The 26,648-nt window shown below is 39.4% G+C and overlaps 1 protein-coding gene and 1 long non-coding RNA gene across 6 annotated transcripts in view; one reads left to right on the forward strand and one right to left on the reverse strand.

Annotated features, from left to right (window-relative positions):
* Positions 1-309: 309 nt before the first annotated feature.
* LOC113945057 lies at positions 310-13,868 on the reverse strand. The gene is made up of 3 exons (XR_003526930.1): positions 13,858-13,868; positions 10,233-10,234; positions 310-392 (listed from the first exon to the last, which is right to left on the reverse strand). It is a non-coding gene; the product is annotated as an uncharacterized LOC113945057 (long non-coding RNA).
* CRISPLD1 (cysteine rich secretory protein LCCL domain containing 1) overlaps positions 1,853-26,648 on the forward strand; it is a 41,761-nt gene continuing 16,965 nt past the window's right edge. Inside the window, exons 1-4 of one of the 5 annotated variants that reach the window (XM_027638898.1) lie at positions 1,853-2,013; positions 2,945-3,268; positions 26,101-26,219; positions 26,353-26,485. In XM_027638898.1, coding sequence (XP_027494699.1) covers positions 3,011-3,268; positions 26,101-26,219; positions 26,353-26,485 — 510 coding nt within the window. In that variant the 5' untranslated portion in view covers positions 1,853-2,013; positions 2,945-3,010. Of the gene's footprint in view, positions 2,014-2,944; positions 3,269-13,413; positions 13,419-22,298; positions 22,459-23,235; positions 23,308-26,100; positions 26,220-26,352; positions 26,486-26,648 lie in introns of those variants that run through there. The other 4 variants (XM_027638900.1, XM_027638901.1, XM_027638902.1 and 1 more) reach the window with 4 other exon arrangements.

Consider the following 26,648-nt stretch of genomic DNA (forward strand, 5'->3'; position numbering starts at 1 on the left):
ATGCAAAGGGCACAGTCACAGAGTGTAAAAAGTTTGCTGACAAATTAATTGATAACAAAAAATCAATTTCAATGAGGTCTATCTCTTTTTGCATTATCATTTATTTTATTGAATCTAAAACTTGCATTATCATATATTAAGGTCTTCAATTTGACAAAGACCAAATATGATCAAGTGCTTTCAAAAGGTATGACGAATACTCAAAAAGACGGAAAGTGATATTTTATCTGTACACAGAATAAATGGCTTGGTATGACACATACTCTTTACTAGGTGATAATGGTAAGCTGTACCTCAATGCTTGCCACCAGTGCGCTTGTAGCAAATGGGGGTAGAGCCCTCCCCAAATCTTCGTTCACGAAGCCTAGCCATGATGATTGATGATGATTCACCTCAATGCTACAGAGTCTAGGTCTTGGCCTCCAGAGGTCTAGAGAAGATAGAAGCAAGATGTAGCTAGACAAAAGTAATGAGCATTACAAAAATCCAGATCTGATGTGTAGACTCCAGGAAGTCCTAATGTTTTGTTTCCTTCCTGTTTCTTCAAACTCTTTTGCATGGACAGGATGTTAGTATGGCTCATTCTTCTGTACCCGAAATGATAGGTGTTAAGTCATCTTAGCACATAAACATGGAAAAAACTTGCATCTAGTTTGTGTATCCAGCTGCACAGTGGCATTTTACCTCACACAGTTTTGCTATAAAAAAAAGTTTAGTGCCCAGTACTTGGGTGCAGAAGCCCACTTCCCAGCAACACAGGGAAAAAAGTCATAAAGATCAACGATTACAGAGCATAACACTTTTTGCATATCACAGAGTATAAGTACCTATAGCATCCCGCACTTAGTTCCAAAGTATTTAGGGAAGTTATAACCAAAACTGAGAGAGTATAAGAAGAAGCAGTGTGTTACTTTGCATGGCATTGTTTCTCTTGGGCCCATGAAATTTGGAAGCATTTATAGAGCCGGCCTGAAGCCAGCTGGATTCTGATGCATTTTAACCTCAGCGTCTCAGTTTTTGAAAATGAAAATACAGAGAACCTTTGCAAGCTGCTACAGCAGTCCTGTGAAGACTGGAAGCTGGTCAATTCTGAAGTTAGCTCAATGTAACAAATTATACTAAGTAAATGAAATGTTGTCCTGATTAGCTTGCATAAAAATTTCAGGCTAGAAGACTTTGATACAATGAAAAGTATATATCTGATGCCTATTCTTGCCTGGCAAAGAAATGAGTGGTTACAAGGTTTTGAATTCTCCTTTGTAAAGAGAAGTCTCATGTGGCTGGTCTGAATCCACAATAAAATTCCTGTCCTGATACCTCCAACCATATCCACATGTTCTGGACTTTTGCGGAGCTCACAGCTTTTTCTCTTTGCTGTGTCTCAGCAGGAGCAGGCCAGCTTAGCATCCTCTTGCCAGCTGCCAAGGATGGAGGCGGCCGCGGACGGGGCCCCCCTCAACCTTTTCTGGGCAATAGCTTTTGCAGGACCGAGGCCAGCTTCTGGCTGAGGCTGCGGTCCCAGCCAGCCCTTGCAGCCCGCGGGACTCGAGGCATCGATCTCCCCGGGAGCTGGTGCTGGCTCCGCCGCCCCGGGGGCGAGGACGGGCTGCGCGGATGCCCGGGAGCGGGTGCGGGGGCCGGGGCGGGCGCGCTGCCCGGAGCGCGGCGCGTCCCGCCCCGCGGGTGCCGGGGAGGGGTGTCCGCCCCACGTCACCGCCGCCCGCGATAAATGCCCGGCGGGGCGGGAGCTGCGAGGAGAGGCGCGGTGCTCTTCGGAGCGGCGGTGGCGACGACCCAGAGGCCAGCGGGGGAGGCGGCGGCTGAGCGCAGCGGCAGCCCCTCGCCGCGGCTCCGCTGCTGGACACGTCCTTGACCGCCGCGCCGCTCCCGCCTCAGCGAGCGGGGCGAGGCCGTGCCCGCGCCCCCCGGCCCCGGCTCAACGCGGGCGTGGCGAGGAGGCGGGCGGCGGAGCGAAGCTGGCTGCGGGGAGAGCAGGCAGCCGCCGCCGGAGGGGTAAGGGCACTGGCGGGGGGCAGCATCCTCCCCGCAGCATCCTCCCCACGGCGGCGGGAGGGCGGGGGGCTGCGGCAGGCAGACCCCGGGGCCATGGGGCGCTCCGGTCCCAGGAGAGCGGGGCCGGTGCCGCCGGGTGCGGGCGGTGGCGGCGCGCTGGGGAGAGCCCGGTCCTGCCCGTCCGCCTCTTTTTGTTCCTCTCCCAGCGGCTGGGTCCTGTGTGGCGGGATTCGCGCGTGCTCGCCCAGGGTGTAGGAATGACCGCGGCTTTCCTACCTAAAGCATTCAGTTACCTAGTAGGCGGTGTTGGGATACTGTATTCTTGGAGGTGGTGCTACTTTTTCTGATTGTTTCCAGTGCTTTCCTTTGTTTAGGGAACAGAATAACCCCATCTTCCCCCATTTTCTTGTCCGAGTTGAATACCTTTAGTTTCATCACGTATTTTTTTGAAATCATAGAACAAAAGCTTTAATCAAAGTCATATTCGAAATGCACCAAGAGGGGCTATTTTATATCAACTTTATTGTGGATTTCAAGTTTACACTTTGGTGATGAATGCAAGCCTTAAACTTCTTTCGTTCTTAAATTCCAATTTTGAGAGACCTTATCTGCAGTCTAATATTCATTGATGTCTGGCTCCTTCAAAGTAAATAAGAAAAGCATGCTTTTTGCATTCAGGCACTGAAATGGGCACGCCAGTGTAATATATAAAACCGCTTGAACAGAATGAGGTTCATAAGGTTGAAGATAACCTATCTTTCTGAATCAAGAGTGTGTACTTATTAGAGTAAAAAAAAGTAGCATCCTGCTTTCTCCCCCTAAAATAACAGTGACAAACTCTGTACGAACTACAGGGTTTTTTTCTTTGTAAGTTCATACAGGCCAGTCCTTCAGTCTACAAATTACATTACTCTCTCTTATGTATTTACAGCCAACAGACGTGGAAGAAAGACTTTGTCTTGGAGCTAACTCCTGAGCATTTTTGAGATTATTCATCATGAAGTATGTAGTACAGGAATGGCTCAGAGTAACTATCTTGCTATTCATAGCTCAAGCAATTTCTGCAATGATTCTTCCCAATGCCACGCTCTTAGAGGAACTTTTGGAAAAGTACATGGATGAAGATGGTGAGTGGTGGATCGCCAAGCAGAGAGGGAAAAGGGCTATCACAGACAGTGATATGCAAAGTATCTTGGATCTTCATAATAAGTTACGGGGTCAGGTGTATCCACCAGCTTCCAATATGGAATATATGGTAAGGAAAAACTGATAGCGACATGCAGAAAGAATTGTTCTTAGTATAGTTACTATCACTTTATGAAACAGCATAATTTCAGTCTTAGTTTGCTTGTTTTCTCATTTAAAGCATGTATCACTTTTCTTTTTGTACAGAGATTAAATGTGAGATAAAAATGCATGTTTGTGGATCAAGTATCACGTTCTATTGATATTCATGCATTTAATCTCTCATAGCTCACTTAAGTTTAAGTAGCAGTTCCTCAGTGTTAGGGGCCAATTTCCAAAACTGTGGTACTCAAAATACTTGATTGTGATTGTGGCCTAAGTTACCATCTAAGAAGAGTACTGAACTATGAAGTTTCAAAATAACATATATTCTTTCCCATGCTTCTAGGTCAGATGGAATTTCTGAGCTAAATGAGAGTCTTATAACAAGAAAGTCTTCTATTTAAATTGGCATGTGTTACTGGAGTCCTACATGTTTCTGTGTTTAAGAGATTAATAATGTAATACATAATTTCTGTTTGTATTTTTTTCTTTAGGAAGCCTCTTTGGATTATTATTATTAGCATTAAGTCTCTCGTGTTTCTGAACTTTGATTTTATTCCATAGTTCAAGGCTAACTTTAGCTCTCCTTGCTAAGTAGATCAAATCAGGTCATGAGAGCTTTTAAGGAGTCCACAGTTTTGACAAGAATGGGCAATTTTACTCGCATCGGCATCTTTTTCCTATTTCCGTGTGGTGTATTATTTGTTTATCTATTCAAGCACCAGAAAAATAGCATTGCTATAGGGTTGGGTTGTTTATATCAAATATTACACAGGTTTCATGACACTTTCTGTGACAGAGGTTTGTATTAACACACTTCAAGATGTAGATATCTTTCCCAGTCTGCACATATCCTTAAACTTTGTTTCCTGTTGTGACTTTTTCAGACCTTGTTATAATAGAGGTTTACATTTTGTTCCCAGTAACTCAAGTTGATTGATTTCTGGAAAACTCAATAAAAAGCTGTTAAGCCTTTTTGTAAAATAAGAATAGGGGAGACTATTGTTTTCCCATGTTAAAAGACTGCAAAACCTTTTTCTCAAGATTATGTGAAAGCATAGCTATGATTTTCAGTTATGTACCTTTTTCCATTCCTAATGCCATTCCACGTTTGCCTGTCTTACATATCTTGAAAAGAAGAATTTGGATTTAGTCATCACTGAAGTAAGACTTTTGACAGCTCTATACTTCAAAGATTCCTCCTGCACTGCACACACTTTGGCTTAGACTCTGTTAGGTCTACATCTGGAACAAGTTTTTGTGGTTTTGTTGTTGTTTTTTCTGCGCTCTCCGATGACCCCTGAGCCAGAGTACAAGTAGCATGAAAAAGTGATTACCCAATTTTGATGTTGAGGATATTATTTAGAACAGGACAGCAGCTTTCAAGAGGGTGGGATTCAATTTTGGCATAATATCCAAGGGCATAAGGGGTTGGGTTAGGCAAGGGTTTGGGATATGTGAATGCGGAGGATCTGTGTGAAGGGTCAGGTCAGAGGAACTCATAGGAAGGGCATGGAGAGAGGCTAAGAGTCTGGTCAAGAAGGTTGAGAAATCAGAGTTATGGAGGAAAGGAGCACTTGATGAATAAACGTGGTTAGGGGAAGAACTGGGACTGTCTGTGTGGAGAAAATTTGGGATCAGAAGTTTGTGGAGGGAGGTTAAGAGGACAGAAATTTGCTAAGAGGCTATTTAAAAAGACTTAACCTGTGAATGAGTGGGGAGGGAGATTGTATCTGGAGGAAGCAGGAGAGAGTCAGTCTTGGGAACTGAGAGAGGACAGTGGGAGCCACCTCCTTCTTGAACAAAAGGAGTAAATGACAGGATTTCTGATTGTTTGCACATATATTTTTATTATACAGTTTGTGATTTTCCTTTCAATGTCTTACCAAAGGTGAATTTAAGTCCTCCAGAGCAGGGAAATAATCCCCCTAAATGTTTGCCTGATGTTTAGCAAACTAGATAAGTACAAATGAAACACTTTTGTCTACTTTTGGTGTGCTTTATTAGTATAGACATGCTGGCAAAAAAATCTCCTGCTATGGGCACAGTCCTGTCCCACTGTACTAGTAAAACTTCTCCTTATAAATACAGCTAGTTCTGCTTGGGGAAATGAAGTTTTATGTCTCACCGAATCTGAATGGAGATGGTCAAGGTCCAGGTGCCTCACTTGTACACCTGTGTCTCTATTAGTCTGTCGTATAGTTGAGAAGTTTAGGATCTCCACTCTCTGAGTGGAGCTGGGAGAAGGAATGTGGGGGCTATATGCTCTCATTGCACTGTTAGTCTATAACATCTAAGGTAACCTAACAGGTGGCTCTGACTGAAATGCTTCTGTCCTGCTCCTGCCAATAGAATGTACCAGAGTTGATTATGAGAGTGATCCAAGTACTTAAAGAATCAAGATTTTATATTTTAAAATTTACTTTTTTTTTCCATTCTGAGTCATGAAGCTGGTTCCATACATGGCTGAATCAGATGAGTTCAGTGCTATAAAAGTTGCTAGGAATGTATAGCTAAGAAATGGGAGGGATGGAGAATCACACTTAGGGTTGGACAATCAGCTATATGACTTAACTTGCAAAGTCCAGCCTTATCTTTAAGATGAGGTCTCTCTATTAAAAAAAAAATTAAAAGGTTGAATTACAGATTTACGCTCTTCCCATATGCCTTGAAGAAGAAAAGGGTACTGGGCTATCACAGTTGAAGACCTAAAGTTATTAGCTTCAGTACGATTCACAGTAGATAGGTCTAAAACATTCTTATGGTTGTCTGGCTGAACTTACTGGATGAAAAATTCATTTTCCCAAGTACTGTGGCTCTGGTGATGAGCAGTAGTGAATTCCTAGGGTAAAAGAATAAGAATAGAGCATGTCAACAGAGAAACTTCTGCAGTGAAACCCCCCAGCTTCCAGCAAACAGCAGCTTAGGGAATTCCTGACTCTGGTGACATACTTTTGTGTCAAATGGAATAGTCTCAGATGGAATTTTTGTGAATCTGAGTGCTTTTGAGTTCATTTAGTTCATTTGTATTCTTTGAATCCATAGCATCAAGTTGCAGAGCTCTATAAATTTAATTATGTACTGTGTGAAAAAGTACTTTTTCTTGTTTTTTTTTTCTTGAAACCTGTTCTTTTATGCCTTATTTTACTTTATTGTGAGAAATAATTTTCTCAGTGATCACATAGCTTTCTTTTGAAGAATCGTGCTTTCCTTGCTCGAAAACTGTTCTATCTGAAAAGCAGTTCCATTTTGTTTTCCTTCTCTATCTGCTATGGTTCTCCTGTTTTCCTTTTATTTCAAAGGAAACAAACCAAACTGTTGACAGTTATGGTATACTGCAAATTGATGTAGTTGTATTTATTTTCTTCACTTCCTAATAATTTCTAACATTCTCTTACTTTTTGACTGGCTGAATTAAAGCCAACATTTTTCATAGAGCTATTCACAATGACTTTAAGACCTTTCTAATGTGCTATGAGGTCATTTACTACACTACAGTGTATATATAGTTGGCTGTAACCTTCAGCTGTGTCCTTATTATTTCGTATGTGTTCACATTGAATGCTATCTATCATTTTGCTTCCAATTAGTATTAATGAATTTCCCATCTTTATCTTGTATTTTTCCTATCTTGTTTTTAACTATCTTAAGTAGTGAGTACTATCTTGCATTCCCTTTTCTGGGGCTATTGTGATCAAGGTATACAGCAGAGGACAATGGACACATCTTGAAGGGAATTTGAAAAGTTATTTTGTATTCTTAAATCTTTTTACTGTCATTTACCACTTTTTTCTTTATCCCATGATAGCTTAATTTGATTTGTTTATTAATTTTTAAATAACTTAGGAACTCTTGAAAATTTAACTGCATTTTAACCCTTTTCGACATTTTTTTGACACTTTCAAAGTCTAATATATTTGGGAAGAATTCGTATTATCTATGTATTTCAATATTGTTTTTTAACTTATCCTATGAAATTGTCCCAACAGAAGTCAGTTTTTTGGTCTGCAGTTTCTCAGGATCTGCTAGAAGCTTTCTAAAATACTAACACCCATGTACTGTTTTTTGTTACTGTGATAATGAGGCCATTTTAAGAGAGAGAGTGTACCACACAGTAATTAAGAAGTTTCATGATCAAGTTTTTCCAGATTCTTCAAGGATATTGTCTGCTCCTGGCAATTTGATGCTGTCAATATTTTCATTTTCAGCTAATGTTTAAGTCTCTTATGTGTCCTCTACCTCATCTTCTGTTTCTTTCTCTGTATAGAAGAATTCTGGTGAGAGATCCTGCGTAAGCTCATTTGTAGGGAACAGTAGTGCAACAAGTTCTGTTAACTCCTCTGCAGTGGCCTTATGACTGCATGTTAGATCATTTTTTCCTAGACCTCTTCCTTGAATGCTGAGAGAGTTTTTGGGTTGTGAACATTATGACTTAAATAGAAAAAAAATATTTCTTGAGGTTATGATGAACAGTTTGTTATGAAAATGCATGGCAGACATGTGCTGTATATTTGTTTGTCTGGATTGTTTCCTAGTAAAGAAAGGAGTAAGGAACATTTTCTTTTTGCTATGCATATTGATTTAACAGCACTGGAAAGAGAACAAGGAGGGATGACGTTTCCCTGCTGCCTTTCTAAAGCACCGAAACAGTACATAGCAGAATGTTGTGTGAATCATTATGCTTTCAACATTTCCCACCCTGGGCCATTGACACTGGCATGGCCTTCACGCCATGTATGCACTTGGAGCACATCTGTATGGAAGAGATACTTGAGCTAGTACTGAAAACTGCAGCTGACTGCTGCTGGCAGTGTTCAGTCTGACTAGATCAGGGAGCTGCTTTGGCTCTGATGTTCTGTGGCTGCTCAGGTGTCCCTCCTTGTTCCTCTCCTGTGTTGGAGCTGCCTGTGCCTGCCCAGCCTCCCTTGGCAAAGACCTGTCCTTTAAGGCAAAAATGGGAACCATTGTGCTTTGTCATATACTTGTCAATGGTTTGTTGTGGATTGATGTGGAAGGGTTCCCTTATTCCCTGTTATTCAGTTCAGGTAGAAAGGGATTTACTGCATATTAATAAATTCTTAGTAGATTGTAAAGTCTTAGTAATATTTGAAAAAAATGTTTTAGGCACCATAACCTACAATTTCCTAAACTCTTGATCTTTTTTTTTGGTTTTGTAAGCATTCTTTGTTTATCATGGATTGAAATTGGAAAACCTCTTCCCCCTCCCCCAATAATTTAATTGGTAACATTGCACCTTAATAAAAGTGAACCTATTAATGAAAACGTAGATCTCTTTTTCATGATCATTGCAATCAAGACTTTAAAAATGGTCATTATTTGGATAGTGAAAGTTGTTAATTCCTTTGTATTCCAAACAGTTATACTTTGCAAAATAAAAGGATCCACCAAGGATAAAACTTAAAAAGTAATTTTGATTAATGAGTTTAGAATGCTTTCTATTTTAAACCATTTTTTTCCTATTCATTCCTTGATTTCATGCGTGTTTTTCCAAACACAGGAGTAAGTAAAATAGCTCATGCAAGATCCTCATTTCATGCCTGTGGAATTTGCTGTACTTAAAAGTGTTTGGGTTCCCAGCTTGACAGATAGCAGAACATTTCAACCTGCTATTTCTTGGCACAGAGCCACAAACTGCATTTTGTAATTACTGTAATTGGAGAACATCAGTATCATCTAGGGATACTATCCTCTGCTTATTTAATTATTTCTAGTGTTCTGGGAAGATCTTCAGATAAATACATTGCAAAACCCATGTCTTGCTTCTGTAAAGTTTTATTTTGGAAGCCTTGTGAAGAAAATATAGTCTTCTATGAGTGCTTTTAAAAAAAATCAGATTAGAATATTTATTTGGTTCACAGAGTGGAAAAGTATATATTTATTCTTTTTGTTGGTATAATATCTCTGAAGCTGTTAGTTTCAAAACCTTGATAGTGATGTGTTGAATATAATTCCTTTCAAAACCATGACTGCCTTGTGACTTCTATGGGACCTTATATTTTGGAAGGCTTAAAGATTTGCCACTCCATTTCATTAAGTTCAGGAACACTTCAGAAGAAGAAAAGTAAGTAATTTGAGACCGTAAATATTTCTCATTTAGATTTTTCATAATATTTCTGCAGGCAAATTCCTGCTGTATTGAGATAGAAACCATTAAACTTTGGATCATTTGAACCCACTAATGGATAGAGCTCTTGAATGGATGATAGTAAAATGTTACTTATTGCGTTGTAGTGACTCAGTAGGGAGTAAAATAATTTTTTTTGCTATTTTGCGATGCTTTTAGATTCTATGATTTGTTTTAAGTCTGGAAGTAGCAGTTTCTCTATATATGTCTCTATAAGCTCCCAGCTGAGATTTTTTTGTCATATCCATTGTTCTTAGGAAAATTGAAACAGCGTTAGGAAATGTAATGGAAGACCTTTTAGTGGATGTAAAAGTTTTGGTGAATTTTTATGTTCTGAAGTACCCTGTTAAATTTCCTAGACCTTTCTGACAAAATGTTTGATGTCTCCATTTAGTGTACCTTATCCATCTTGCCAAAACTCTTCAGGGATGCTTGGTTAAAAACAATTCCTGTTCCTTCTTGAGCAGAGGACTTTGGTTTGTGGAATTCCTTAAGTGGCTGAAGAGCACGTTGGGTGCCAAGAACAGAGCAGCTCTATTCAGTGTGAACCTGCCTGCTTTCCCTCTAGTTTTCCACTTTTCTGCTCCACTTCAAAGATTGGTGGAAGTGCTTCAGCTCCTTTGCCTCTGCTCAAAGGCTACTGACACTGCATCAAAGAACAGAGTGACGTTGACTTATCCTCTTATTCTCTCTGGCAGTTTTTGCAAAGGATTGTGCAGTGTGAAGTGGCCAAGAAAAGAAGTGGATAAGTCCATGGTATGACTTTTATTGATGTAATGCCAACAACAACTAGGCAACTCCAAGTAAAGAAACTGAAAGTGGAAAGTAGCAGAAAGGCTCACTGTCTCAAAGTTTAAGGAAGCCTTCCCAAAATAAAATAATTAGCAACACAAGACAGACACTGTTCATCTTTTATTTTTGCTGTCAGAGAATTTCTTCAACCTCCATATCAAAAAAGCTCGTGGAATATTAATCGGTAACAGCAGAATCAAAGCTTAAATACAAAATGTAAACTGAACACAGATATCATCAATGAGATTTATAAAAGAAACTCCATGTAGTCTGTCATCTTCATGATATCTGCCTTGGAATTTTCCTTAACTTCTCACTTTATTGAAATACTATATATGAATTTATGCTGTTATCTGTAAATATAATCATCAACCTTAGTTTTGGCATAAGTAGAATGACTATGATAGAAAAAAGTGTGATTCATTAAGAAGACTATTCTCCGTCCTTATAGAGAAGGACAAATTTCACTTTATTATGAAACAAGAAAAGTTTCTCAAAATGAGGTTGTTAAATCCAAAATTTGGCTGCCTGATAGATATTACAATATATTTGTCCTGAATTCCCTGTTGGATTTTCAAATGATCAGGCGTTCCTTTAATACATTTTCAACTCTCTTTTTTTAGATTTTATTTGAACATATTTCTGACAGTAGTGCCAAGTCACATATGATCAATGGATGCTCTCTGGCAGCAAGTTCAATTCACTAATGTCAAATCACAGTGGTCATCTTTTAAAAGCATTTACTGTGACACATATTTGAGATACCGCAGCTAATTCCTGTTCAAAGCCCAGGAAATTCTGTAGCATCTCTAAACTGCTGTATGAAAGCAATCGGTTACAGCGAGTTTATCCTAGTAATCACTACCAGGATTTGAGGTAAGGACTTGTTCTCTGGTCAGTTTGTGATTAGCTATAAATATTTATGAATACTAGTTGTAATGAATGTGTGTAATTCATAATTTGACAATGGATAAACTAGAGAAATCAAGAGCAGCTTTTGTGCTGTTGATTCTCTTCCATTCCTATTAGAATATAGAAGTGAATAGATGATTTTTAGTCATGTTCTAATAGAAAGTCTTAATGCATTGCTTTTAAGAAGTAGCAAAGTAAATGCACTGTTTCAGAACACCTTGGAAAGCTGAATATTCCAGTGAGGTTTTTTTAACATGCTTAGAGTACACACAGAATTAAATGTGATTAGTCATGTCTACTGGTTCCTATTCCTGGTTTTACTTTTTGAACACAAAAAGCTCAAACACATGAAGCTGTAATAGGGACATATTTCTAAATATTGGTGCAATTTTTTCAGTGTTTGGGAACAATATTTTTGGCCTTATACTGCTTTCCTGTTTCCAGGCAAAAGCCACAGTTTTCCTGCTTTTTACTCTTTTCCAAAAGAGTAGCTGAAACCTCAAGGTCTATTCAGGGATCTCTGCCCAGTTTAAAGCTTTATAAACTCCAGTCTGCCACATGGTAGCATGTAGGTTCCTTACCATTTCTTTTCTACATAGGTAGAAGTTCTGCAGCAGAAAATGGATGTCTAACTTTATTGGCAGAGAAAAGTTGGGCAATTTTAGCTATTCTCTTTTTGTCCTTAAAGGACTCAGTTGAGTGCAAGTTACTTACTTTTCAGATGTGTTCATTATCACTAGTTTCCATGAACTTCCTTCAGCAGCTTTGTACTGATGAAAATACCTCACCTAAGCATGACTGAGAGACCAGCAGATGAAAACTGCCAATGTCTGTTTATTAAGAAGAGATCATGTTAAACCAATCTATTTTACTTTTTTAATGACCCACTAATTAACCAGAATAGTGTATCAGAAGGAATTAGTAATAATTAGTAATTAAATGTCATGTTTTGACTCTGGAAAGTTCTTGACACTCTCTTCCCCTGACATTTTTGTGACAGAAATTGACCAGAAGCTCCCTATTAAATAGGCAGAAGATTGAAGGTGCTGATGCTGTTGGAGCCCATTCATTTTTGGTTGAGCACTTGGGGTTTGACTTGTCTGAGCAAAGAATACACATGAAAACTGCAATATATCTGCATACATAATATATATGATATGGGCACAGCATGGTGTTGTTTCAGGGAACATGATCAAAATTAGAACCTGAAAAATAGAAGTCATGACCTGGAATCAACATGGTGAAGTTTAACTGCAAGATATGGAATAAGGAAGAAATCAAACAGGTAACATAGAAGGGATAAAATGTAGAGATAAAACTACAATAAAAAGATGCAGGAGTTGCACTGAATTTAAAAATAATATGAGGGAGCAATCTTTGAAAGGAGACTTCTGTGTGTGAAACTGGTGAGACCTTGCCTGAAATGCAATGTCTGTTTCTGGTAATTTTTTAAGAATGGTGTAGCCATTCTAGAGAGAATGAAAGAGATTAATGAGATTGATTATAAAGACAGAATATGTCTTTATGAAATGATTGAAGGAATGAAGCAGCTGAATTTCATTAATCTTGGAAATAAATAAAGGTTGTTAGAGGAAAGAGAGTGATTTCCTTTTTCTTGGCAATAAAAGATCAGCTAGCATTGTAGGGCAGGAGATTTACGTTGCATACCAAGGAAATCCTCTTTACTCTTACACTGATAAAACTCCAGAAGAAAATTACAGTAAATATTATTCTGAAAATACTGTTACTAATTTTAATTTATAAAAATGTGGATAATACACGTATATTTGGCTTAGTGGAAGAGTCTAGATAAACTACAGTCAGGATCAGTCTCCTGAAGTCATTTTCAACTGTACCTCTGTCATTCTGTGCTGATGCCATGCAGGTGATTTCTAGTTCTAACTGTATTTCTGGCATATTTGCTCATGGCATTTCTGAGTCTATGTTTCATCTTTCCTTTTTTTCCTTCTCAGTGTCATTAGTCTTAAAGAATACAGTGGATTCTTTTAAAAAGTAAATAAATACCCATACTGTACTGTGGTATTTACTTTCCCACTCTTTCCCTATATTTAGAATGTATACAGCAATGAGGTATTTATCCTATGCCATGGTAAATGTTTACTTTCAGTGGTGCCCACTGTACTTACTTTTCCATCTTTACTGAGCTTAAATTTTAGCACTTCTTTAATTTCAATATAGTCCAATTCCATATGATTATTTCTACCTTCCAACATATATGAACATCTCTCTTGTTGCTGTGGAATTTATGGTGCTGAAAAAATCTCCAGAGCAGTTAATTAGGGGTGAGATAAGAAAGGGTTTATTATGCCAAGGCAGTAGATGTTACAAGACGTGCGCCCCTGTGCCCGAGAGGTTACATTTTATAATATCATCCACCCAATCCCAAATGTGTCCACCCTGTGGCCTTTACTCTGGACCGCCCCGGGTCCACCCCTGAGAAATGGGTCTGGGATGCATTTCGGGACCACCTACTTCATCACCTTCACCATCATCAGAGCACAAAGGGTACATAGTTACCTAATTTTTGACTGTGTTCTGTGGTTTAGGTCCTGATACGCTGTTCTGCCAACAATCTAGGCCTTGCCTTGACAAAAGACTAAACATTTCTGCTGTATTCAGGGTAGGAGTGATATAGGGAGCATAGAATGGGGTAAGAGGGTTAAGGAATGTGCAAACAAGGGTGCTACAGGGAAAGGGATGCAAGGGATGCTGCTTTTAGAGTCTACCTATAAAACTTACAAGGCTTACCAATATTAGAAAAATAAAAAAACCATTAGGGGCTTAAGGCATCACTCTCCAATTAAAATGTTATCACTGAGTATTTTTTATTAATAATAATTTTAATGGAAAATGGTTTTTGAGCTCCTGGACTTTGCAGTTATGTTGCAACACCATTTGGTGTAATTGGTGGACTTGTATGCTGGTGCAGCTTGGGTGAGAATACGCTCTTTTGATTTAACACTTGCACAACACGATTGGTGGGATTCGTCTCAACAAGCTTTTGATGTCTGTGCTGTAAATGTCTGCATTTGAGCCGGTCTCCTTATAATTAGTAGAGAAAAATGAGAATTGTCAACACACAGTTTATCTTGGTTAAAGGTGGGTAGCTAAAATTATCTCCCTCCATAGATGCTTATTGGTCTGTGTAACTGCAAAGATAATTTGGATGATTATCTCAGATGTTGGTATCTAATTTAAGACTGTTTAAATTCAGGGGAGGTTAATCCCACCCCATGTAATTCATTTGGCTCTTGATGAATTTTAGTTTAAGCTTTGGTAACCTTAACAAAACATCAGTTCCTCCATAAGGAAGCAGAACATTGATTTCAGTCTACCTGCTACTTGAACCCCGTGTTTACAGTTTAAATACCCCAGTTTTTAGTCCAGTCTGTGAAGTTAAACTAGCAGTAGTTGTGGCTTATTTTAATGTCATCTGTTGTAAACTAGAAGCAGTCATAAGATCCATATTGTATGTAACATCATATCACTGCTGCAAAACGTAACCTCCTGGGGTAGAGGTACAGTTGGCAGCTGGAGGCAGTAACTGCTTCTGTGGTTCACTTTAACCTGCCACCTGAGTTTTAGCTTCAGCCGGTGTGGTGTATTAGAACATTTGTGAAACGCTGATAGTGGCATATCTGCGTGAGTGTCTTTGATTGTGCACTAGGTTTTAACAGGATTCTGATGAAAGTAATGGTTGTGTTGGCAAGTGTTGTGGTGCAATCGGAACACATTTGTAGAGTAAAAGAATTGATGCTGAGAACCTGACATTCTTGGTGTCTGCATTTCAGGGGGGCTTATTTTGAGCTAGTTCTTTCTGTGTAGATTGAATACCCATGAACAGCTGCAAAGTGCACTCCTGGAGCACAACTACTGATACTATATTTGGAAAGAATCCAGTTTGTACTCCAGGAGTGCTCTGTTGTACACATTAATTTGGAGTGATCAGGATTTTAATTTCAAAAGCACATTGCTGATCCAAATTTTAAAAAAGAAAACCTGCAAAACTAATCCACTTTGAATTCAGTCATGGTGATATTGCAAGCCAGCCTAAATGATCAGGTTCATTTTCTGAATGCTTGTGTCATGAAAAAAAATATTTTAGATAGTAGATCTGTGTGAACTCTAAGAAATGCAGCAGAAACGGCATTAATAATCATGATACTCAGATGATACAAAAGTTGTTTTCCAAAGCTGAAATAGGAAGACACTGAAAAAGTATACAACCCTTGTGAGACTGTAAGGCTAAAGTATGCAGAACTGAAAGTTTTCTTCTCTTACTGTAAAATAGATACTTACAGGGGTTGGTAAGTTTAGTTCCTGCTCTACATAGTTGGTCAAATATAAGTTTGAAATAAATAGGAGTTTTATTGTGTAGGTATAATGTTTTGGATAGCAGAAGCATCTGAGATATGGACCAGGCAATCTTGTCAGTGGTAGGCTCTTCAGAGTGGATGATGAAATCAAGCCTAGAGCAGTAGTGAGCCTTGAACTGAGTGGTTTTGTGTGTGAATGAATTATACCATCACAACAATGATACATTAAAAGTTAATGTAGACCATATTTGTCACGCAGGAGTAGACAAGTATAAAAGGGAAGCAGTTACGTCAGTAACTTTCTACAGAGAAAGATAAGTCTCTTTGGATCTTTAAAGAGGTAAGATAATGGGATCAAGTTTTCACAGACTGAAATTTTATATTTCGATGGTTGATCACTTGTTCTTTCCTGTAGCTTTGGTGAACAATTATTTATGTTTGCAGATGGCTAGAAAGCAACTGAAGCAAAGGCCATCTTGAAAGTTTTACTCGGAAAATGTAGTTTATGAGCCAGAAAGCTGTATTTGTCGTGATAACTCAGTATTCAATAGTACCATGAAAGAAACTATGACCCGGATCGATTGAGGAGCACAAAATGATACAGCATATACCATTTTCTTAGACTTTTCTTGTATTGATTTGCAAATGTCTTGCCCTCTTTTTTCTTCAAAGCAGAGAAGTACAACATGAATTTCTTAAGTTAGGTGCTGTTGCGAGCTTGCTCTACATGAGAGGGAGGGAAAGAGAGGTACATAACTTGGTAGCTACAACCAATTTGACATGATCACTGAGGAACAAGAGGAAAAAAACCCTCTGTAGTTCCTTCCTGTTTCTGCAATAGCAGTGTGTCTTCCCATTGCTAGGTAACATCTTTTGGTCTTTATAATTGACATCAGTGAGTGGTCTTCTCTTGAAAGTAAAAGTGAGATTTGAAAAGTGGAAGAACATTTTTCAATTTAAGACATACTAGCAACTCCTTTTAGGAATAGCTTCAAGTAGGTTTATGTTGCTGAACAGTTTGTGATATTTTCAGTGCCTATTTCAGTGTAGAAAGCCAACCCTGATGATGATTCCTTATATAAAAGGTAGACCTCATGTAGTTTTCCAGCAATGTGAGGAGCACTTTTTCTTGATAAACAGGTTGAATTACCTTGCATGTAGTGTCAAACAATTGCCAGTGAAAATGCTTGTCAGACCTGGGAATCAGCTGCCTAGTTGCACTTCCATCTTCTTGTGCTCCCATTACTACCCTGTATTTACCAAAGAAATCTGACAGTGCAAAGACATTGAAACCTGGTCATGTACACACCTACATTTCAAAAGATCATAGTAACCCTTTTTATGAAAACAAGCAACTTTCTGTATTTTTAAGTAACGGTGTTTGAAGATTTAATTCATCCTTTATCAAACAGAAGGATCTTGCCTATAGTTATGCAGAGAATTCTTTTAAACTTTGCTATTTGTTTCAAAGAGTTGTTTTAGAAGTGCCTGTGGTGTAAATCTGTGAAGTACCAACTACTGCTGAGTACTGTGGAAGAACCTTCTGAATTAAGCTTAAAGCTTTGGAATTAGGTCAGCTCAGTATATAGTAGCCAGGTTTGAATATCACTATTGTAACTAAAGTATGAGAAATGCTTACTTTTGGTAGGATGTAAAATAACTGTGTTGCTGTGACTCTTCATATTCTTCCGTTTTTATTCTAGCTTCTTTTAAAGGGCCAAGCATTTTGACATTTTAAAGTTCACTAATTAATTTTTATATTTGTTTAAAGTTCTTCATTGTGTAACTTACTCTGAATGAAGATTTTTACATGTTTTTTTGTAGATCTTTCCTTATATATTTACTTTCCTCCATTTATCTCTTTTCTTCCCTGCTTTAAGGAGGAAGGAAACACTGGGAGAACAAAAACCTTTTGAATTTTATGAAATGACACATGAAAACATAGGTGTTTAATCTTTTTTTGTATATGGAGATGCTTTCATTGTTTGAAGCCAAAAGCCATCATGTAAGTGAAACAAGGGAATGCTATTAAAAAGACAAGAATAACACTTTTATTCCAGTAAAGAGATATGTTTTAAATACTTGTGCAGATTATTTTACATGTTTTTTCTTTTAGCCTGCTATGTGAGCAAGCACAGAATGAAAATGTAAACGCATTACATTTAATGCTCATCTGACAGGATTGGTATGAAAAACCTTAAAATTAACAGTCTCTTAATCCTTAGAATTAAGATACGCAGTTTTTCTTCGTATAACTTCAATTAGAATAATAAATTTAGGGGGGGAAATTTGGATCTCCTGTTTTAATTACTGAAAGAGAAGGACAAAATTCAAGGTGGCATCACTAATATAAAGCAGCTTCTTCCTGTTCTTGATCCCATCCCTGAAGCAATAATTAGGGCACGTTAACAAAGAAGTAGAAAATCTTTCAAATTATTTAAGTTCCAACTACATGTAATTGTAGAAGTGACCTTGAAAAATACCTTTAAGCTATTCTTCTCTACATTAACTGTGATATGAGATTTCAGGCTGACACATTTCTTGTACAAGTTTTTAATTTGTTTTCAGAAATTTCATCCATGTTCATAATGTTATTAACACCTGTGTTAATAACAATTTTTGCATCACTGGACTAGTCAGATATAAATTTAAGATAAAGTTTTTCAAGTAATTGCTTCAGGGATTAGGATATCAGTTACAGAATCAGAAAACTGGTTAAGTTGGAAGGGACCACAGAGTGTCATTTGGTTCAATCTCCCTGCTCAAGCAGGATCATCCCCACTGATAAATAAGTTAAACAATACTGGGCCCATTATTAATCCTTTGGAGGACACCACTAATGACAGAACTCCAACTAGACCCCGTGCCACTGATTACAACTGTCTGGGATCTGCTGTTCAACGAGTTCTCAATTCACCTCACTGTCCACTTATCCAACCCACACTTCTTGGGTTTGCGTACGAGGATATTGTAAGAGACAGTGTTAAAAGCCTTGCTGAAATCAAGGTAGACAATATCCAGGGCTGTGCCCTCAGCCATCCAGGTAGTTATTTCATCACAGAAGGCAATCAAGTTGGTCAAGTGGGATTTACCTTTAGTGAATCCATACTGACTACTCCTAATCACCACCTTGTCATCCATGTGGATAGAGATGGCTTTGAGAATGGAGCACTCCATTACCTTTCCAGCTACTGAGGTGAGGCTGACCATTCTGTAGTTCCTTGGGTCCTCCTTGCACTTTCTGAAGACTTGAGGTGACATTTGCTTTCTTCCAGTCCTCAGGCACCTCTCCTGGTCTCCATGACCTCTCAAAGATGATTGTGAGCAGCCTCACTATGGTATGTACCAGGTCTCTCAGCACTTGTGGATGCATCCCGTCAGGGCACATTGAGTTCTGGATGTCAAGTTTGCTTAGGTGTTCTCTAACTCAATCCTGCTTAACCAAGGGAAAGTCTTCCTTCCAACATTCCTGGATCAGAAATTCCTGAGGGCTGGTCTTGTCAGTGAAGTCCAATGCAAAGGCAGCATTCAGTAACTCTGCCTTCTTTGCATACTCTGTTACCAGGGTCCCCCTCCATTTAGTAATAGGCCTACATTATCCTTTGTGTTTCTTTTGCTACTGATGTATTTGAAGAAGCCCATCTTGTCCTTCACATCCTTGGCCAGATTTAATTGCAGACAGACCTTGGCCTTCCGTGTCTCATTTCTGCTTACTCTGACAACATCTCTAAATTCATTCCAAGTGGCCTGACCCTGCTTCCATCTCCTGTGTATTTCCTGGCTATGCTTGAGTATCGACAGGAGTTCTTTGTTCATGAATGCAGGGCTCTTTCCCCTTTGCCTGATTTCTTGCTCATTGGGATGCATCGGTCTTGAGCCTGAAGGAAGTGATCCTTGAATATCAAGGATATTAAAAATCATTAGAGTGATCCTGGAGACTGAGAAAGTTTTTCATTTCTACGTCAATTTTTGTTGTGTCTTCTGTCTTGGTAGGGCCTGGAGACCCAAGTAACTGTGACATCTAAACCCTTCTACCTTTTTTGTTTTCTGTGGCCGTAGGTGGTTAGCGGTATTTTATTCCCACTTTTTCTTTAAAGGCTCTGGTAATCACAAAAGTGACTTGAATCTCTATCTAGAAAGTTCTTTTGAACTGGGACATTGTTGCAGAATGTTTCATAAATTTGATGTACTTTGCAGAGGTTTTATTTTAGTTCTAACTTCTGTGACAGACACTTCAGGAAGTGGTGGCTTTGAGAAAATGAATACTGCACTTAAAGAGATGTTTCCTATGTGCAATTTACACTTGACAGATTTTTTATGTCTGAATATGTAATACTTTTGATATTTACTCCATCACATCTCAAAACAATTCTGAAATGATTAAAACGAGAAAGAAATTAAGCTATATCTTGGTAATCATAAATGAGGCTGTTTCAAGGAAAGTGCGTTATGATGAGACTCACCTCACCATAAATTGTAGGACAAATTTAAACTCTATAACCTAAGAAGAATTAGGGTGATTGCATCATGATGAACCTTAAGCTATGACATCTTTCCCTGAATTAAGCATACCAATTCCTACCTGAAATAATCTTGCATGTATAACCCCATTCATGAAGAAAGTGGAGTTGGTTGTTTGGCTCATACACCAACCTTTTCTGGAGTTGGGAATGACTGTGCAATGGACAGAAATATCCAAACACCTCAAACTCCTCATTGCTGATATTGTCTCCTGCACTATGCTTTCTGTGAAGAGTCTAAGACTGTCTGCTCAGGCGTGAATATTTCTTTGCTGCAGCTAAGATTATGGCCTAGAAACTGGGAAGTCTGCTTATCTCTGGCTAGGCAAGCAGGGTAAAGGGAGTAAAGACAGTATTTTATCCTGTGGATGAAGGCAGAGAAACAGTTAAAGAAGATGGAACTTTCTTTAAAGACCATATCCAATTTCAACAGCACTTGGAGCGTGGGTGTTCATCTGTCAGGAGGATTAACGGTGAATTTAAGTTTTTCATCAAAAAGCTATTCTTGCAGAGTTCTGGATGACTCTGTCATGCATTGCTATCATCACTCTTTAAAAGAAAATTTTGTTAAAGATAACTACTTCAGTAGCTTGAAGAATTGATTCAAGCAGATAAAATTGATTGGCTAGCTCTAATCTTAAAAAAAAAAAAAATTTCAGTTAAAATAGCTGCATAAAATATTTTTAAACTTATGTGGTGAAAAAATGGAACAGTAGAGCCTCTAACCATGGCTTCTGTTTTAAGAGTCGAAAATGTGAGGAGATGCTTTACAAGAGAATATGTAGTGACCTTTGAAGCTCATCAGAGCTATAAGAAATTGTAGCTAGCCTTTGAAGTGGGAAGTTCTAAAATTGAGCAGGTGCCCAAATTTTGATCTACTGTAGTGGGTTGACCCCAGCCAGATACCAGGTACCCACTAAAGCCACTCTCTCACCCTCCCTCTGCAACTAGACAGAGGAGAGAGAAAAAAAAGCAGCTAAGGATTCATGACTAGAGATAGGAGCTTGGAGAGGTCAGTGATTGATTACCTTCACGGGCAAAGCAAGACTCAAAATGGGGATAATACCTATATTTATTACTTAACAGGATAAGAGCCAAAGAGTGAGAAATAAAACAGTCTTAAAAACATCTTCCCCCCCTCCTTCCTTCCTTGTTCTCTCTCCTCCCCCCAGCAGTGCAGGGGGACGGGGAATGGGGGTTGCAGTCAGTTGTTGTTTCTGCTCAGGGAGAGGAGTCCTTCCCCTGCTTCCGTGGGGTCCCTCCCATGGGAGACAGTCCTTGATGGACCTCTCCAGCGTGAGTCCATCCCTTGGGCAGCAGCTCTTCCCAAACTGCTGTCCAGTGGGTCACTCCTCCATGGAGTGCAGTCCTTCATGAATGAGCTGTACTGACATGGGTACTCCACAGGGGCCACAAGTCCTACCCTGGAAAAGCCTGCTCCATCGTGGGCTTCCATCTCCATGAGCCGCAGGTCCCTGGCAGGACCCTGCTCCACCCTGGGTCTCCCACAGGGTCACAGCCTCCTTCATGCATCCACCTGCTCCAACATGGACTCCTCCATGGGCTGCAGGTGGGTCTCTGCACCCCGATGGTCCTCCATGGGCTGCAGGGGCACAGCTGCTCCACCATGGTCTGCACCACGGGCTGCGGGGGCCTCAGCTCCGGCACCTGGAGCACCTCCTACTCCTCCTTCTGCACTGACCTTGGTGTCTCCATTGTTATTCCCATGTTCTCACTCCACTCTTCCCTGGCTGGAATTTCTTCTGCGCAACAATCTTCTTTTCTTAAATATGTTATCACAGAGGCCTTACTGTTGCTTCTATTGGCTTGGCCCAATCCTGGAACCAGCTGGCATTGGCTCCACAGGACAGAGGAAGCTTCTAGCAGCTTCTAACAGAAACCACCCCTGTAGCCCCCCTGCTACCAAAACCCAGCAACAGAAACCCACTACATTCCACTCCTCACCTCTGTGAATCACATATTTAAGAATTTTAAATTTCACATTCATCACACAACCTTCCCGTACATAAACAAAAGAAATAACAACCTACCAAAACAGAATATAACGAAAACTCCCTGCCAAAAATCAAAATAACATCACCAAACAGCAAACTTAAGTGAACAATTTACACAAAATCCATCCCTTGTGCCTTTACCACAATTACAGCAAAAATTCCCCACGATCATTTCATTCTCTAACAGTATTCAATACATGTTTTGCTCATTACCTCTCCTAATTACTATCCTTATCTCAAAATCCTCATGACTTCCCCGTACAGGCCACCAAAAAGCCTGTAGGTGTTACGGTCCAAGTCCTTGTCTCAACCAGAGTGTCCTCCATTACGGTTTGGGTCCCTGCCTCCACTACAGTCTTCTGAGAGTATTGAACTGTGGCTTGATAAGCACAGGCCAGGCCCCAGTACAGGGCAAGAAGCTGTTGGTTTTGATTGGGGTAGGCAAGGCACCCTTCCATGAGGTGATGTGTCAGTTTGCTAGGGTTGAATACTCATCAGGTCTGAAGTCCCAGGTAATGGGAGGTGTCAAACACCCTAGGAATCCTTCCACACTCCCTGCCACCCAGGAACTGGGCCCCTTAGGGCATATCCCAATATATTATCACCTAAAGTTTGTTTTCTCCTACACCAAGATAACACCACATTCCACAAACTCCATAATGTTCTGACAATATTGGTTAGTAGCAGTAACATTACTAAATAGCTCACATAAGGATTAGGAAGGAGCATGGGTGACTTCATTATAAAGCCATTTATATCAAAGTCAGGAAGGGGGGGAAGGTTGTATTCCTCCATCAGTCTCAGATAGTTCCCCAGAAGACAACTCCCCCAGCACAGAAAGGCCATTAGTACAAAAGCGGGGTGCAGAGCCATTGTTTATATTAGTATGTTCCTGAAACTAGCAAAGTAAAGCTATAAGCGATGCAATGCAATGCAATGTGTATATATATATATGTATAACTGCCTTTCTCGTGCCCCACGACTGGGTGCCAAAAAGGACTGTGGTGGGTTGACTTTGGCTAACGCCAGGTGCCCACCCAACCACTCTATCCCTCCCCTTCTTAACCGGACAGGGTAGAGAGTAAGGTGGGACAAGAAAACAACACAAATCGCGGGTTGCAATAAGACAGTCTATGCAAAAAAGAAAGCAAAAGCAGCATATACACACATGAAGCAGAAGCCAGCAGTTAATCTCTACTTCCCATAAGCAGCGATGGTTGGCCACTTCTCTGAGAAGCAGGGCTCCAGCACCCGTAATGGTTGTCAGCAGGCAGCCATCAGAGACAGTGAGTGCCTCCAGTCCTGCTCCTTTCCTCAGGTTTTATATCTGGGTTGATTTCCTATGGTATGGAATATCCCCTTGGTCAGTGTGGGTCAGCTGGCCTACTTGCGTCTCCTCCCAGGATCTCGCCCTCGACTGAAGAAGGAATGTTACAGTGCTTTGCTCAGCAGTAGCCAAGACATGGGTGTGTTATCAGCACTCCTCTAGCTACCAATGCAGAGCACGGCACTGTGAGGGCTACTATGGGGAAATAAATTCCAGCTCAGCCAGACCCACCACATCTATCATAAGTCTAATTTACTCTAAATTTGCATTTCAGAGTCTAGTTGGTAAAACCATTCTTAACAGCAATTATTTGGGAAATATGTTAACTTTATGACTTGTTCAGAGCTAAATCTACATATTATAAGATTTTGAACTGACTTAATGTCATACAATATATGCGACAAAACCAAACTGTAGTGGCTTTTGTTTTAAAATTTTATGATCTTGTGATTTCATGATAGAATGATGAAACAATGGTACTACAATCTATAAGAACAAAATATGTATGTGGAGGAAGTATGTTAACCTTCATGTTTTTTTACAATGGGTGCAGAAGGGAGAAGAACTATTTATGATAGTGTGACAACAAAAGGGAGGAGGAAAAGATTTATGCAAACTGTCATATAAAATTTTGTGATTTAAAATTAGAATATTTCCTTATGAAGATTAAAGAATGCTGGAGTTTATGATATCAAAGTACTGGCCCAGAAGGGTGAATAGAAAATTCTTACTGTTTTCTAAAATTAGTGGGCTTTGTATCCAAAGGTGGATTAAAAGATTTATTCTGTCGTTATTATACTGTTTGAGTAATTCTGTCAAAATAAATATTGCATTTTGGAAGTCAAAATGTACCCTGTAAGTTTCTTAGTTGCTGATGATTGCCAGCTAGTTGAGGGAGATGATTGTCCTGCTCTGCTCTGTACTTTTGTGACCTCACCTTGAATATTGAGTGCAGTTTTGGTCACTGCAATATAAGAAACATACTGAGCTATTGGAGAGTGTCCAAAGGAGGGCAACAAAGATGGGGAAGGGTCTCAAGCAGAAGATGTATGAGGGGCGGCTGAGGTCACTTGGTCTGTTCAGCCTGGAGAAGAGGAGACTGAGGGGAGACCTCATTGCAGTCTGCTACTTCCTTGTGAGGGGAAGAGGAGGGGGCAGGCACTGATCCCTTCTCTGTGGTGACCAGCGGCTGGATCTGAGGGAATGACCTGAAGTTGCGTCAGAGGAGGTTTAGGTTGGATATTAGAAAAAGGTCCTTCAACCAGAGGGTGGTTGGGTGCTGCAACAGGGAAGTGGTCACAACACCAGGCCTGACAGAGTTCAAGAAGCATTTGGATGATACTCTGAGGCACCTGGTGTGACTCTTGGGGATGGTCCTGTCTAGGGCTGGGACTTGAACTCAGTGATCCTTGTGGATCTCTTCCAACTCGGCATATTCTGTGATTCTGTGTGATTGTATGATAATAATAAGACAGAATGGAATGCAATACATTGGAGACTTCTGAAGAAGAGAAGCAAGAACAGATATTCTACAATTAAATTGAGTGATATAATGATGGTCTTATATAACCAAGGACATATTTGTTTTTAATGGGTAATCTGATTAATAACATGAAAACTGCATGTCAAAATCAATAGAAAAATAAATTTTAGCATGTGGAATTTGTCTGTTATATTTGTGTAATCTTTGGCTGTGTTAAGGAGCTTTCTACCTTTCATCTGTGCCAAAAATTTGTAGACATGATCTCCAGTGGCTGCATGGGAATTTGGAACTGGAAATATTGAATTATTGTTATTTAGATAGCATAGTCTCAATCTAGGAAACTTAATCTGAATTTATGATGAAATACTTGAGGTTCTTTCCCCAGGAAATACTATAGTTTCCTAACCTGAGCATTGGTATCAGAGAGACAGGTATCTGGAAACTGTTTCTGCAGGTCTCAGGAGATTCAAAAAGTCAAGCAGCATTATGGATACTTTGTGCAAGAGGGATGGATCACTTTGAGCAAACCCCAGATTAGTGCAGTAAAAACTATGCATACAGAGTATGGTATGATTTTTTTGATTTGCCTTTCAGCTACAAGCCTATTCTTCCATGTCTCTTAAAGAATTAAAAATAAGGATAAACACAGTAATTCATGATCTTTTTTTTTTGACTTGTCCTAAGCATGCCTCATGAATGTCTCCTTTTTTGCCAACCTAGTGATAAAATCAATGAATGACAACCTTACTCTAGTTTTCATAATTTCTGTTTGAATTGTGTATTATTTCAACAAAAGCTCGTTATAGAAAAGGAGGAGAAAATCGCATTCATTTCACATGAACTATTGGTTTAGAGGAAATAAAGCTTTGTTTGAAAGCATGTTGCATAATACCCTTTTGGCTAAGAAAAGTGCCCATAAGTAAAAAGAAATCTCAAGATAGAAAAAGCACTTAATTTAGCTTGGAAAGTTGAACTAAGCCTTTCAGTTTCGTATTTGTGCTTTATTCACTGCAGCATGGCTGCACATGGTTTCTAAAGGGAATGCTGCAATGGGATTAAAATTTTTTTTTCCTCATGGTGAAAACATTTTTCTTTCTTACGTAACACAAATGGAGCATGCAATTTTCAAGTCTCACTTTTTTCTTCAGTCTTCTGCCTCAGTAAAAGAAACTTCAAAAATGGACAGTCTTCTTTTTTAATTTTTTATAGAATGAGATACATGCCAAGGATTTCTAAGAAGATTTCCCTTTCTTTTCTTTCAAATTTCAGACATGGGACACAGAACTGGAGAGATCTGCAGAGTCATGGGCTGAAACCTGTCTGTGGGAGCATGGACCAGCAAACCTTCTTCCATCAATTGGACAGAATTTGGGGGCACATTGGGGAAGGTAGTTTAAGATACTGTTTTATGCAATATATGAAGTTTTTTAAAATTTAACAAAATTTGATTATTACTTAAAGGAAAAATGATAGAAGCTACAACTTTTGAATAGTCTAATACACTGCTACTGGCTTTCATAGGTACAGACCTCCAACATTTCATGTCCAAGCATGGTATGATGAAGTGAGAGATTTCACATATCCCTATCCTCATGAATGCAATCCATATTGTCCATACAGATGCTCTGGTCCTGTCTGTACACATTACACACAGGTATGTAGGTTTATTTGTTTTTTATCAGCTGTGGAAAAGAGTGGTTGAGACCTCCAGTTATGTTTCTGTATGATACTTAGAGCATACTAAACTTTCAGTATATGCCATAGCACAAAAGCCCTAAAAAGGGCTTGTTTAGACTCCATAGTTAAAAGCACTGGGT

Source organism: Corapipo altera, unplaced genomic scaffold, assembly GCF_003945725.1.
Source record: "Corapipo altera isolate COAL_440 unplaced genomic scaffold, ASM394572v1 49, whole genome shotgun sequence".
NCBI lineage: Eukaryota > Metazoa > Chordata > Aves > Passeriformes > Pipridae > Corapipo > Corapipo altera.